General features: G+C 38.9%; 1 protein-coding gene across 3 annotated transcripts in view; it reads left to right on the top strand.

Annotated features, from left to right (window-relative positions):
• The window catches only part of ANO9 (anoctamin 9), a 42,001-nt gene extending 27,628 nt beyond the window's left edge, over positions 1-14,373 (top strand). For 2 of the 3 annotated variants that reach the window (XM_081010608.1, XM_081010610.1), the window contains 7 exons: positions 14-177; positions 826-978; positions 2,720-2,867; positions 6,685-6,801; positions 8,177-8,270; positions 9,253-9,365; positions 10,775-14,372. In XM_081010608.1, coding sequence (XP_080866734.1) covers positions 14-177; positions 826-978; positions 2,720-2,867; positions 6,685-6,801; positions 8,177-8,270; positions 9,253-9,365; positions 10,775-10,802 — 817 coding nt within the window. In that variant the 3' untranslated portion in view covers positions 10,803-14,372. Of the gene's footprint in view, positions 1-13; positions 178-825; positions 979-2,719; positions 2,868-6,684; positions 6,802-8,176; positions 8,271-9,252; positions 9,366-10,774 lie in introns of all 3 variants that reach the window. The other variant, XM_081010609.1, reaches the window with a different exon arrangement.
• The last annotated feature ends 42 nt before the right edge of the window (positions 14,374-14,415 follow it).

A 14,415-nucleotide genomic window follows, 5' to 3' on the forward strand; every position in this document is an offset into this window, starting at 1 on the left:
TTTACCCCTGCAGCTGGATAGGCTACAAGTACAAACTGCTGTTCAGAAATCCCAAAAGCATCAACAGGGTTCATATGGAGGAGAGTGCTCGGGACCCATGCAAGGAGGAATGGCTATGGAACTATAACCTTAATGAAGTCAATGTCTTCAGTTTGTTTGATGAATTTCTGGAGATGAGTAAGTGAAATTCAACTGAAATGCTAGACTAAATTGGGACAGGACTCAACATTCTGTCATTGGCACTCCCATTACATTAGTAAGCTAGTTAGGTATTTAGCCAAACTAGATTGGCTGATGGTTTTCAAAGAGATTGAAGTGGAGTGTTATAACAGTTGTACAGTCATTTTTTTCCTTTCCCTCTATTGCCTTGGGTCAAACAGGTTTCTGAAATCTTTGAATAGAGATGATAGTTTGGATGTATGTGCGTAAAAAATGAACACTGCTTCTATCAAAACTTCAGCTCACTGAAAAATGTATATGCTTGTTCTATCTAGATTACAAAGAGAATGTTAGGGCCTGCAACAGGACTCTTTTTCCTCTATGCAATTAAAAACAAACACTGAAAAATTCCTCACACTGGCCTATTAGCATCCTTCATCTATTCTATTCACTTTTGCTGATTTGAATAGTTTTTCTTAGCTTTTTAAGATACTTAGGACACCCAATTCTTGCTGTTCTGAAATTTCCATTTCCTTAAATGTCTCTTAACTACTTATATTGTTTTAGAAGCTATGTGCAAACTCTGGCCCAGCAAATGTAATAATGACTTAAACATTCTCCTTTTGTTTGCTGCCTCTTTTCAGTGTTCTCTTTTTAAATCCTCAGTGATCCAGTACAGCTTCACCACTATTTTTGTGGCTGCCTTTCCCCTTGCTCCACTCCTGGCCTTTATCAACAATCTCATCGAAATTCGACTAGATGCTATCAAGATGGTGAGATTGCAGAGGCGTATGGTTCCGAGGACAGCAAATGATATTGGTAAGATGAGGATTAAGGAGAGGGGCTTCTACTTCAGACCACTGAGGAGAGGCTTTCATTTTACCTCAATATTATTAGTGGTCATACTTAACTCTTTTCAAAGTGGTAGATTATGCAGGGAAGGGGCTGAATTAAGAGCTTACTCGGGGGGGGGGGGGGAGGAAAGACTATGTACAGGTTTCCGGGGCACTGGGGTAGATGAAGTGCATTCTGCCACTCAAGCTATACTTGGACCACAAAACTTTAGGGGGAAGAAGACGTTAAGAAACCGTCAGTGTAGCTTGTACAGAAACCTGTGGCAGAAATGTAGAGGAGGCAGTTTCCATAGGAGTTCTGTGAGTTGCTGGATTCAACAGTCAATAAATATGGGGAAAGGAGCCAAGGAGAGAAGCCCAATGTAAGGGACTCTGGAGCTTGAGTTGCAAATTTTAGAGCCTGGGGCTGGAACCTAACCTACTGAGCTACCTTTTAATTTAATTTTATTTATTTCATTTTGTTTATGAATCGCTTTCTATGAACTAGTCCAAAGTGATTTTATAATTAAAAGAACAGAAAAAAATACATGTTGGATCTAGACTGGGACAAAAATCTTCACTTAAGAGACTTGTTGAAAAAAGGACGTCTTCAACAGGGGCCAAAAAGCAAGAGAGATTGTACTTGTCTGATACATAATGGTAAGGAGTTCCAAAGGTTAGGTGCCTCCACACTAAAGGCCCAATTTCTATTTTGCATGGAACAGACCTCCTGATGAGATGATACTTATAGCAGGCCCTCTCCTACAGAGTGCAGCCATCAGTTGAGTATAAAATAGGTGTGACAGTCTTCTAGGTATCCCGCTCCTATGCCGTATAGGGTTTTATATACCTTTTCCAGAACCTTGAATGTAGCAAATTGAAAAGCAATGCAGTTTTTTCAGCAGTGGACTAACATGGTGGCAGTATTCTGTTCCAATGAGCAATTGAGCTGCTGCATTTTTGCAGTGGTTGCAGCTAAGGATGTCAGGAAATCCCAACAAAAAAGCAGAAATTGAAATATATCAATCTAGCAAATCGTGCTCTTTTGGTTTTCAGTTCAGAAATGATACATAATTGATTACCCTTCTCCCCCTGTCCATTTAAATTCCGTTTCCTTTCCATCGAAATGAATGGTATGGAAATAATGACATCACTGATTATGGTAAATTTATAACTTGTGTAACTTTTGTAAATAATTACATAAATTACGTTAAATTACGGAAGGCAAGATGAATAACATAGTATTTGGAGAAACTGAACTGCAGTGGAATGGAAATGGTGCTCATTGTGATGAAGACAAGTTGGAACAGAAACATTTGCCTTCTTGTATCCCTAGCTGCAGCTTCTGGGCCTGCCTCAGGGGCAGCCCCACTTAAGAGTGCATTGCAGAAATTCAGTCTGGAACTTACAAGCAAATGGATGGCAGTGGTCAGGTTATCCTGGGCCAGAAATGGCCCTGTCTTACCAGCCAAATTTGATGAAAAGCACTCCTAGCCACTGAGGTTACCTAGGCCTCTACTGACAGAGAAGAATTCAGGAACAACCCCAGACTACAAATCTGCTCCTTCAGGGGGAAAATGACCCTGTCCAAAGCAAGAAGTTGACCAATCCTCTGGACAAAGATATTAGATTGTTAGATTGTGGAGAGGAGGGAGGGTTAATTAAAGTTGAGGCAAATGCCATCTGCTTGAGGGAATGTGTTTCTCTTATTTTCTCCCCTGTTGCAGGTACCTGGTTGCTGATTCTGGAGGCAATTGGTATTTTAGCTGTCATTGGCAATGGTATGGTAATTGCCATCACCTCAGACTTCATTCCAATGCAGGTGTACAAATACACATCTGGCCCCTGCATACAGAAGAATTACACAGGCAAAGAGTGAGTGTCATTTGAGTCCTTTTCGTAGCTTTCAAGTATAGCATATATTCAGTTAGTTTCTTCTTGTGTGTACACTTGTTATATGTGACAGATGCTAAACAGCAAAGTTTGCTAAAGCTAGCAGGATAAGTGATACTGAATATGACCATGTATAGAGAATATTTTTTTCTCTGTGGGGTTACTTCAGAGATTAATTTATTGTTATGGAACACAAGCACCTTCTGTTGCTAAAGGTCTTTGTGTACGAGACCATTCATAAAGTATGTGATGCATTGTGGAGGGAGAAAAGGGTAGGAAAGTTAAGGCAGAGGAAGAATTTAGACAAATTCTTTGGACAAAAAGAGGCAAAGTATGATAAGCAGGGAGGAGGCAATTTTAAAAGTGTAACATATATTATGAATACTGTGTGTGAGAAAGAGAAAATCAATATATTTCATTCTGTTTCTTGAATCCTCCCTACAGAAAAATAGAAGACTATTCAATTATAGGCTGTGTAAATTAATCCTCCTTTCTTTGGCTCATTTTAAAATGGGATTTTACTCAGAATTCTGGATACAGTATTCATCAAGGAAGAAAGTTTCATTAATTAGTTTCATCTTGCTGCCTGTGAGTGTCTAATGTAAGATGGCATCAAGGTCACTGTGACTGTTCAGAAATTAACCGATTGGCTGCATGATCAACCAGCACATACACCATCTAGTGCTGAGAGTATGCTCCTTGACTAAGCAGTATCTGCTGTTCTGTATACAGGGCTTTTTTTTGTATAAAAATTGTTTTTTAATTTTGGCACCCCATTTTGATGGAGTTCATGGATTGCAACATCCACATGTGTCTGGATGCAGCTTGCTGGTCCAATGTGGTCCATTAGGGTGAGGCAAGCTAGCTCTGTTGTTTTCTGTTCTGTGCTTGAATTCCCAAATGTGTACTTACACTGTTAGCCTTTTTCTTAATTGTCCTTTCTTATTGGAAATGGGCTCTTATGTGTGTGCTTATAACCTCCTTAATAAAGCTTTGTGTTTATCCTGGTGTACCTTATTGGAGTAAGCTTGGCTCTAAATCTGGTACTTGGCTGCTTGGTACTATGCTACTGAGCAATTTGTGGGCTTGGGGCTCAAAAGTCAAAAAGTGGACTTTTTGCCTCTTGTTTTTGTGAATCCCAAGGATGTCCATCCAGAAACCCCCTGAGTTTCTCCTGGCTTGGGTTGGGGGATTAACAGGGGCTCTGGCAATACTACCTGGCAGGATAGTTTTTTTACCCTGGTGATTCAACATCCTGTTGCAACTCAAGATGTTTGTACCCAGGAGTTGTTGGGGGATTAAGTATCCAACTTCCCTACCTTATCCCCCCCTCCTTTCTTTACAGGCTGCATAAATGTTTAGACTCAATTTATTGGATCATATTACTTGAATGCATTGTGGGCAGAAAGTATTGCACTGAAGAAGAGTACCTCCTCCATTAGAACATCTAAGAATCCAATGTCTTAAAAGAGTTTTGTAGCTTTTTTGTAGGGATAGGTACTCAATAAATATTTTATTTTTATAAAATGAAGCTCTTCTGATAGGCACCAAATCAAAACTTGACAAAGGTCACAACTGGAAATCTTAACAAAATAGTTAAGGTGCATAAACAAAGCACCAACTTCTCAATTTATTACTTAATACGTAAAATTTAGCACTAAGAATACAAATATTCTCCATATTTACATTTACTAGTCAAACAAAATTTGCTAAAATATATACAAATAAAAAAATTCTAACAAGTTGAATAACAAAAGGCCCAGATTTCGACTTCCGGGTTAGCGCGATCGGCTAATGGCGGATTCCCTCCAAGCTCCGGAGGGAATCGGCTTGACAGGGGCTGGGTCTTGCCGTGCCGGCGACACGGGGACCCTTAAAAACCACGGGCATAGGAGCCCGTGGACATGGTGACTCGGCGGGCACCGTTAGCGCCCTCCCGACTCGCGAAGGAGCCTTTTTAAAGGCTACGGAACGGGTGCCGGGGAGCGGCGTGGTGCTGTGAGTCTTCTGCTTCCCCTGCCGAGCGAAGCCGCATGCCATTTGTCGGAGAGCGCTGACTTCTTCCTATTAAAATTTGGACTTAAAATCAAGAACAACAACCCGTGAGTAATTTGGAAATTGGATTACAAATAATTTGATTTTGAATTCGGCACGAGCGGGGGAGGTGAAAAAAAAAGGGAAGTCCGCCCCCCCCCTTATTGTAAACAGTTTGAAGCAAGGAGCTGTCAACTAAGGTTGCGAGAAGAATTGGGGTGATTGGATAAAAGATATAAATTCCACAGATTTAAAGGACTAAGCTAATGGGCCGGAGGACAAGAGTTTAATTGTTTGGATTAAGTACCACCTTTCTCAAGCCCGGGAGTAACCCGTGAAAAGAGCCTGCAGAGGATCTACAGAAAACTTTTGACAGCTGTCAAATTAGCTGTCAAAGTCGGGAAAATCAAAGCTTAAACTTTAACCGGCCCTATTTCTACAAAATATTGAAAGTAAAGAAAGACTGATACAAATAAACCTGACTTTTGGATCGGAAGGGAAAAGAATACTAAGTAACCAGAATCCCTCTAGAGGGGACTCTTGGATATTACAAGAATGGAACTAGGTCGGGAAATACGAGCTGACTTGCAAGAGCTTATTTTTCTCATGGGAAAGCTGCAAGAGATGATCGAGCAAGGCCATGTTTTGTCTACAAGTCCTTTAAAACCGAAGTTAACAGAAAATATACCTACTGAGTTGGAAAGGGACTTGATGTTCAAAACACAGGCAGCTGGACAAGAAAAGAAACCAAACATCAAGACATCAGCTGAACAGGAGGAGCAGAAAGAAGGGGTGGCTGAAAAGTTACAGAAGATAAAAGAGAGCCGGAGACCTGCCAAGAAGAATTTTAATTCGACTAAGATGAAAACTGGACTATTTGGGACATATAGACTTAAGAAACAGAGCTGGAGCTCCACCTTTAAACAAGTAGGCCTTGCCGGAAGAAATATGGTTAGCACTGAGAAGGTACTTCTTCGACCTGGGGTGTTCAATATGAAAGACCTTCGAAGAAGCCGGCTGAAAGGGACTGAGAGAGATTTGAGAGCCTCGGACGTAAGGTCACCAGGCTAAAAAGATGGACTAATTGGACTTTGGTTTGGGATTGAAACCGGGAAGAGAAGGGTGGGGTTTAGAAGTCCAAAGGGGGCCTGATTTTTATTTTGCAGTGCAAAACTATATGTTTTTTTTATTATTATAAGAATGGGGAATCTGTGGATGGGAATCAGGGACAATCTTAGGGAAGATATTTTCTTATTTGTTTTTATATCTCTTTTTTTTCTTTTTATGTATGATTAAGGTATATATTCTAAAAATTGTTAAACAAACTAAATTAATGGATAATAATGAATTAAGGTTTAAAATTATTATAAAGAATCACATTAATAAATTATGGTTAAGTAAATTAATAAACTATGATTAGGACACTAAGGATAAAAACTTGCTTGAACAAACAATTGGAGTTGGAATACAATAAGGGGAGGCGTGGGGAAGTCATGAAAAGAAGTTATAGAAAATGAGACTTAAAAGGTGGAATTTTTTATGTTTTGTTTTGTGTTATATTTTGAGTTTCTGTTTTGTTTTTGTGTAACCTTTTGAAATTTTAATAAAGATCATTTAAAAAAAAAAAAAACAAAAGGCCCAGATTTCAAGCAATTGCTGACATTTTGTTATTTTATTTCCTGCCAAAGTCTTTTAAGCTGCACAATTTAACTGGGACCCTACTGCACCCCATCTGATTGTCACATTTTGTTGTTGTTGCCCATAGTTGTTTGGCAGGTTATGTCAACTACAGTCTTTCGGTGTTCAACGTCCAGGACTTTGCGAACCATGAGAATCTGCCAGAACGTAAAGATCCTATGGGGGGTGTGATAACGCACTGCAGGTACTGGCAAATGTATGGTGATGTTTCCATGCCCTCAGCTTTAGCAGTGAAACTTCCACAGCCCAATTGTTATTGGTGCAGTCCTCCATCGCTTCAACAGAGCTTGTGTTATCTGTTGGAACTTTTGTGTGTGTGTGTGCGAGGAGAAACTCAACCTAGCATTGGGCTACTCTGGAGATTATATTCTTTTCCCTTTGCAGTCACACAAATGTGTATGTATGAAGACCAGGGGAGGTGGGGGATGGAGAATCTGTTAATTTTGTGGAAGTAATTAAAGCCTTATTTTTGAATTCTGAAAATCAATACTTTATATTGGTTTATATCTGTGAAGACAGTATTAGCCATAGATCACCTGAGGTGTGTTTGCAACAAATATTTTCCCAAGATACATAATGCTCAAAAGTGAGTGCTGTTTGAACCAAATGCTGTGTGGAGTCACAGTTTACTGATCCAATTCCAGATGTGGTTGCAGGAAAATGAATTCCACTTTAAGAGAGGAACATGGCTTGCCTGCAATATTCACTGCAGTGTCAGAGTAGACACGGCAGAAACACAGAACCTGCTAGCTGGGAAACGCAACCTGCCAGTGCTCTACTTCTGATCCTGTCCTTTATCATTACATTGGCTGGGAGGGGCTCCACTTCAAGTGACATGTTGGAGCCCTGCTTGCTGACAGACCTCATCATTATTCATATAAGTAGCAGAAGACTTTCTTGAAGGAGGGACAGAAAGGAGTGGCAAGCAGGGAAAGAAGTATTTGATTGCTTTTAACATCTCAAAGTCTTGCGTGTATTGCCCAGTATTAGATGCCCTACTAGCTGATAGAGAGGACAGTGCTCTCTTAGTACTAGTTTATGACTGAACTGTACTGATTATTGTTCTCCCATCTGATTTAGCTTCTGAAAACTGTATAGTACGTTTTTTTTAGCCTCACTTTTCTGCTTCAAAAAGCCCCCAAAGCAGCTTACAAAAGTTAAAAACAACAAATATCAGTAAATTCCCCATAAGAGCAAACATTGGACAAACATCCAAAGAAATAGCTGTTAGCAGTGCTTTTTTTTCTTAAAAAAAATGTTTAGGGGTACTCTCATTTTGACTCAAGAAAATCACCATTTTATAGTTCAAATCAGGAAAAATAAATATAGTAAATGGACAAAAGTACAAAGATTCACAAAATGTTTAGAGGTATGCGTACCTCTGAGTCCCTCCCCCAGAAAAAAAGCACTGGCTGTTAGTCTGTTGCAGCAAAGACAACCATAATCCTTTGTTGTCAAAATAAGACACTAAAAACAACATGTTTCAAACAAATAACTGGATTTTTGTAATAAGCAATACATACTGCAGCATTTATGTGTTGCTTTTGCCCTTCCTGTAGGTACCGAGATTATAGGAACAGTGAGGACTACAGTCATACTGTTGAGTTTTGGCATATTCTTGCAGCACGCCTTTCCTTCCTTATCTTGTTTGAAGTAAGTATTTTTGTTGTAAAAGCTCTAGTAGGTTAGTTTTCAGCTGAACACAAATGTGAGTGTGAAGGAACATTTACATTTAGGCTCCTTAAGAGTGTAGCTGCATTGATCATAGCTTAAGGCAACATTTATGGAATAATCTTGGGTCACATTCAGCCAAGTATGACTAGGGTATCCCCAACCACGCTTCTCATTCACAAAGTAATGTACTCTGAAAAAGCTTTCATATATGAGAAGAAATAAATATACTCTGTTCCATTTAGAGATGATTCCCTTGCTAACAACCAGATCACATTCTGTAGAATATTGGACTTGGCGAAACAGCAGGCAGTAGGGAATGGAGAAACTTTTTATTTTGTAGAACTGTTAAATTATTGTAAGTTTTGTGTTTCACTCTTTGTCCACAGAGCTCTCTATATGTCCATGCAAATAAGGTTTCTATGTTGTTTGCCATCCAGGTACTAGACATTATAAGCCCTCTTAGCTTTGGATATGAAATATCTCTTTCAGTGTGTTTTGAGTCCAGGAACAGAAACTCTGCCAGTTAGCGAGGGGCAACTGTACATGGACTTGACTATCTTTCCCAGGACTAAATTGAAAGTCTGTGTTGAATGATAATTGGGACATCACTTTAGATTTCCTCTGGACACGGCCTAATGGTGGGTTTATAATTGACTGTTCAGTCCTTTCACAGTCAGTGGAGGGACTTAGATTAATGTTGATCCACGATGCTTAGTTGCCATGATGTAGTAAAACACACAAGTGTCCAAAAGAACCAATGTAAAGCACTTAAGAACAGCAGGTTGCTTTGCTTACTGTTGGTCGTTATCTAGACCAACAATTGTATTGCTGAGTTACTTTTATATGCCATGGGGACTATTGTAAACAAGCAGTAGATAAATTGCTTAAATGAACAAATTAGATGGTGATTGCAGTATGTCTCCTGTAAGGAATAAAATCTGATTCTGTTGGCTCTTTGCAGCATGTGGCTCTTTGCATCAAACTGATTGCAGCCTGGTTTGTGCCTGACGTCCCCAGGGGCATTAAGAACCTGCATCTACAACAAAAACGTGAAAGGCTGTTGAAAAGACTCAGGTGTGTGTTTTATCCGAGTACGATTCTCTTGAGAGGCAAACAATGGACAATAAAGCTACAGGGAGCAGGCTCTTGAACTGCGGTGTTGTTTGGGGAGGGGGATTGTTGTTATTTATATATTTTTGGTATATTTATTTTCAGATCTTATTGTGATTTATATGGAAATTGCTCAGTTTGGTTGTGTACTTTTTGATGCATTTTATTTATTGTTTACAACTACTTTTTATGTTTGTAATGTAAATCATTTCATGCTGTAAGCCACCTTTAGCATGATTATAACTATGGAAAGGCAGTATACAAATAAAATGATGATGCCTGGAATAGTCCCAAGTGGATAGCACTACAGCAGATGTTATGGCAGCAGAGATTAATTTTACTTGCTTTTTTTGTTGTACCGTTAACATTTAAATTTAGTTTAATTTAAGCCTGTATGTACTTCCAGGCTGAGCCCTATTGGGGCATTGATTTACAATGGGGATGGAGAAAAAAATCCACAGAACTCTGATTCCACAGTGGACTAATCTGATCAGAGCAGATCATGACCTGGATTAGATCAATAGGTTACTTTAGAACCCACAGTCCTGCAGAACCCAGTACTGAGCCAAGGGCTCCAGGGCTGGCTTCCTCTGTTCATTTCATATGGTTCCCTCCATCCCTTTTTACAAGTTTCAGAAGTAGTCTTCCAGCCATTCAGAGTCTAGAATGGTCAGTACAGTGGGTCTTCTTCAACAGAATAGGGCAAGTCTCCCTGGGAACAATGGAGCTTTTTGATGTTCCATCACTCAGAGGGGATGAGACTGCTGTGTTTTTTGCATCATCATCATCATCATCATCATCATCATCATCATCTAATATGTCACCCATCTGATTGGGTTGCCCCTGCAAAAAATAGTAAAAACACAATACAACCTCAAATACTAAAAACTTCAGCTGCCTTCAGATGTCTTTTAAAAATCACATAGCTGAGAGCAAGTGAATGTTATCAAGCCCCATCACTCCTAGGGCTTCAGCTGACGTGATTCCTCTGCTTAAGACACAAACATTCCCTGCTGTATATCATGCCTACATCAGTTTGTCTCCTGGAAGTGACCTGTGGGAATATTTTTGTTCAATGTGCAAATAAATCCTTGATGTATCATTTTGTAAGGTGGTTCCATACAGCAGGTGGCAGTGAATTCTGCTTTATCCCCACAGCTGAGATGGTTTCATGCTCTCTTATATGAAATTAAATATTCTTGTATTCTCCTTTCTATTTTAAACGCTTAAATGGCATAGGAAGGACCCTCATTGGCTTCCCTTCCAGGTATTAGTTAAGCCCACACCTCTTTAGCTTCACCATTTTCCCCCTTGCAATTAAAATGCTGTATCTTCCAACTGAAATTGAGAATAGTTGTTTCTATATATTTTAGAAGAATGGATGACTCCACAGAAGTATAGTGAAACGTCATATGAGAGTGCTGGGATCAAGAGAAGAAATCCTCGAGCCAAGCATCTAGAAGAATGGTGCTGTAGGCTTTGAAGATGTCACCTGAACTCTGCAGGCGTCACGTGATCTTTTGCTTACTGCTCTTGGATTTTACCTCTTCACTGAAAGGAAACAATGCCATTGCTTTGCATGGTAAGATTGTTTTGAATATTCAAGTGTTCCTAGGAGAATACAGGGTAGGAACAATGTCACATGTCAGAGCATGAGGCAGAAGTAAGCAGGAGCGTTTGCACTGTCAATAAAATAACTCTATTGCTATAAGGTTAAAATAATTTTGGTTACACCAAAACTTCCATGCTCTGCTGCCACCACTCATAACAGATTTGACACTTAACGCCCATGAAACTCTCACAGCTGTCTCAGACTCACAGTATAAATCAACATGAAATCTCTTAACTCTCATGGCTCATAGGAATATATATTAATATCTTTTCATTTCCTTCATTACCTTGATGGTGCTCTTTGAGTGGAAAGAAATATATTGTTTGTATAACATATATTTCCTTTGTATAATTGAACAGCACATGTGCAAAGTTATTTTTATAGGGGCTTTTTTGTTTGTTTGTTTTTTTGCATCAAAGCCTCCAAACTGCTGTTTAAAGTTCAAGAGAACAGTTATTTTGAAGTTTCCATAATTTCTCTATCTGCTGACATCCTTTTAGAGATTACTCCCTTTAGCTTTTTAATGGTACACCATTTGATAAAAGTTTCTTTTGTGCTGGTTTATAAAAAGGGACCCAGTTAACTGTCTACCTCATAAAGCTGATGGGAAGTTTAATTCAGTTCTGAAAAGCACTTTAAGGCCTTTACCTATATTGTAAACACTCTTGATTCTATCATTCCAGCGAGCCACTAGGATAGTTGCCCTCATTGAAACTATGAATGAAACCCCTCAAAGGTGGCAATGTTTGTATTACCTCACTCAACTTTTTTACATATAAGTTGGGGTCAGATGTACCCACACATAAACTTCACAAGAATAGGTATATTTTCCCTTGGATTCTTAATTCATGATACTGTTAGAACCCAGTTTCTGACCAATCCAAAAAGGTGTGTGCATTTACAAAGATTATATACAGTAGTTCCTTTATTAATTCACTCATCCTAAAGAGGCCAGCTGTTCATAGAACTATGTATATGCATCATTCTTGGACACAGCAGAACACTGGGCTTCGGTTAGCAGTTTCAGCCTGTTGCATCATAGAGCTACATGTGTTAGAAAAGCTGCTCTTGACGAAATTTACTTTTACTTTTCTGCATAAGCACTAAAGGCACAAAGGCTGTGCTTCATTGGACAGCTATGTATTCTACAAAAACTATTTTGTTTCATACCCCTTGTGCCTTCTTTCCAATCAAGTATCTAATAATACACAGAGATAAAGCACAATTTTAAAAAATCCTGATACAAAAAATGTTAAGGCTTCAGGGTGTTCTTAGATGTAAGTTCAAATGACTTGTGTCCCCTCACCTTTTATTATATGGATTAGGTAGAACCGCTGAATTAATGTTGATATTCATATGTAACTTATCAATTTGACATTTGGATTCTCTTTTGTTCTTGTTTGCAAATGTTACATCTTACATGTATTGTTAAGTTACTTGTACTGGAACTAAATCATAGCACTGAGAATGTAAAGATGTAACATGCTAAAGGGCACTTCTATCCTGTTTTTAACCTCAGCAAAATCCTTTGTGGATATCAATGATTGCAGTTATGCTCTCTTGCTCCTGAAGTCGTTTTTGCAATTTGTACTTTTGACTGAAAAGATCACGTAAAGTTTAAATTCCTATTATGTACCTAATACCTATATTTTTCCTTTCCCCCCCCTTTCTCTGACAAATTCTAAATTTAATTGCAAGTTAAGCTTCAGCAGCAATCACATGTTCATTCCTTGAAAGCCAATGGGACTTGGATTCTAGCTGAAACATATCTGTTTGAGAATCTCTATAATGCTGTAATTCTGGAAGCATCTTGCTCAGGGAAGTGCCTTTAAAATTGCGCCTTATAGCAATATGAAGCTTTGGCTCTAGATTACTTTAACACAAATCCTTACATAATGAATTAGGGAACTTAATTCAATTTGTAATTCCTTAGGCTTTCTGTTCTTGTGTCATCCTGTTTAAAGTTGTACTTTTAAAGAAAACACAGTTACTCTGAAATACTGTGCAATGTGTAATTTTTATCAAATGACATTTTATACAATAAACTTTTTAAAACTTTTAAACATAAAGATTGGACTGGCTTTATTTTAGTTTGGACAGAGTAGTCAGAAATCTTATGTTTAAAGAGAGACCTATCTTCTGAGGTTTTGTATCAAAGGGTGCTGGGTATAGCTCTGGTATAAAAAAACCCATGTGCAATGTGGGTCATAAGTGGAGTTGAAAATAAACCAAAAATGAGGACACCCTCTAACTGATGTAAGATAACTTTCTTAAACATGTAACTAACCAGGGTAATCTTGCACTCCACATGGAAACCTTAGGAACAATGTGTTTCAAAAACAGAATCCTGGATAGGCCACTAATGCAACATGCAATAGTTGGTCTCCACTGCTGCCTTACATAAGAACATAGCAAGCTGCCTTATATTGAGTCAGACAATTGGTCCATGTAGCTCAGTACTGTCTACACTGACTGGCAACAGCTCTCCAGGATTTCACACATGGAGTTTTTCCCAGCCCTAAATGAAGATTGAACCTGGGACCTTCTGTATGCAAGACAGATGCTCTCCCACTGAGTCCTGAAAGTGGAGCCAACTACAACTGATCTCTTATTTTTGCAAAATGTGTGTGATGTTTTTGTTAAGTTGTACTGAGTTCTGAAAAATAAAATAAAAAGAATATTAAAAAACATAATTCTTCAGCGATTATAGGCAGTGCTAATATGAAGTGGGACACTACAACTTGAAAGTCCCCTCGTTACATTATTGTTTTTATTTTTCTAAGAGCATGCATGTATAGACTACAGCTTTCCCATAAACTCCTATTTTGCTCTTTCTTTCCTTCACCACCCTGGCACCGATGTATTAATTTTGAAAACTTCAATTTGGCAAGGTGCCTTCTGAATGACAAAAAACTAGAGTCTACATCAGGGGTAAGCAACCTAAGCCCGGGGGTCCAGATGTGGCCCAATCGCCTTCTCAATCCGGCCCGTGGATGGTCTGGGAATCAGCGTGTTTTTACATGAGTAGAATGTGTCCTTTTATTTAAAATGCATCTCTGGGTTATTTGTGGGGCATAGGAATTTGTTCTTTTTTTTTCTTTTCAAAATATGGTCCGGCCTACCACATGGTCTGAGGGACGGTGGACCGGCCCACAGCTGGAAAAGACTGCTGACCCCTGGTCTAGATATTACTTTTAATATCTATTTTGGTGCACTCCAGAGTTTAGAGACACTACTTTTATGGACAGTCCCCACAATGATGTGTTAGAGAAGCGCAACAATACAATATAGACATCCTCCTCCTTACCTGCACATGGGATTTGATGCTATAATGCATTGTTATATATGACTATGTTGTTTAGATGTGTTTATGAATATGTGTTGTGATGCTATTTGTTTCTT

This window comes from Podarcis pityusensis (assembly GCF_964106645.2).
Source record: "Podarcis pityusensis genome assembly, chromosome: 1".
Lineage (NCBI taxonomy): Eukaryota > Metazoa > Chordata > Lepidosauria > Squamata > Lacertidae > Podarcis > Podarcis pityusensis.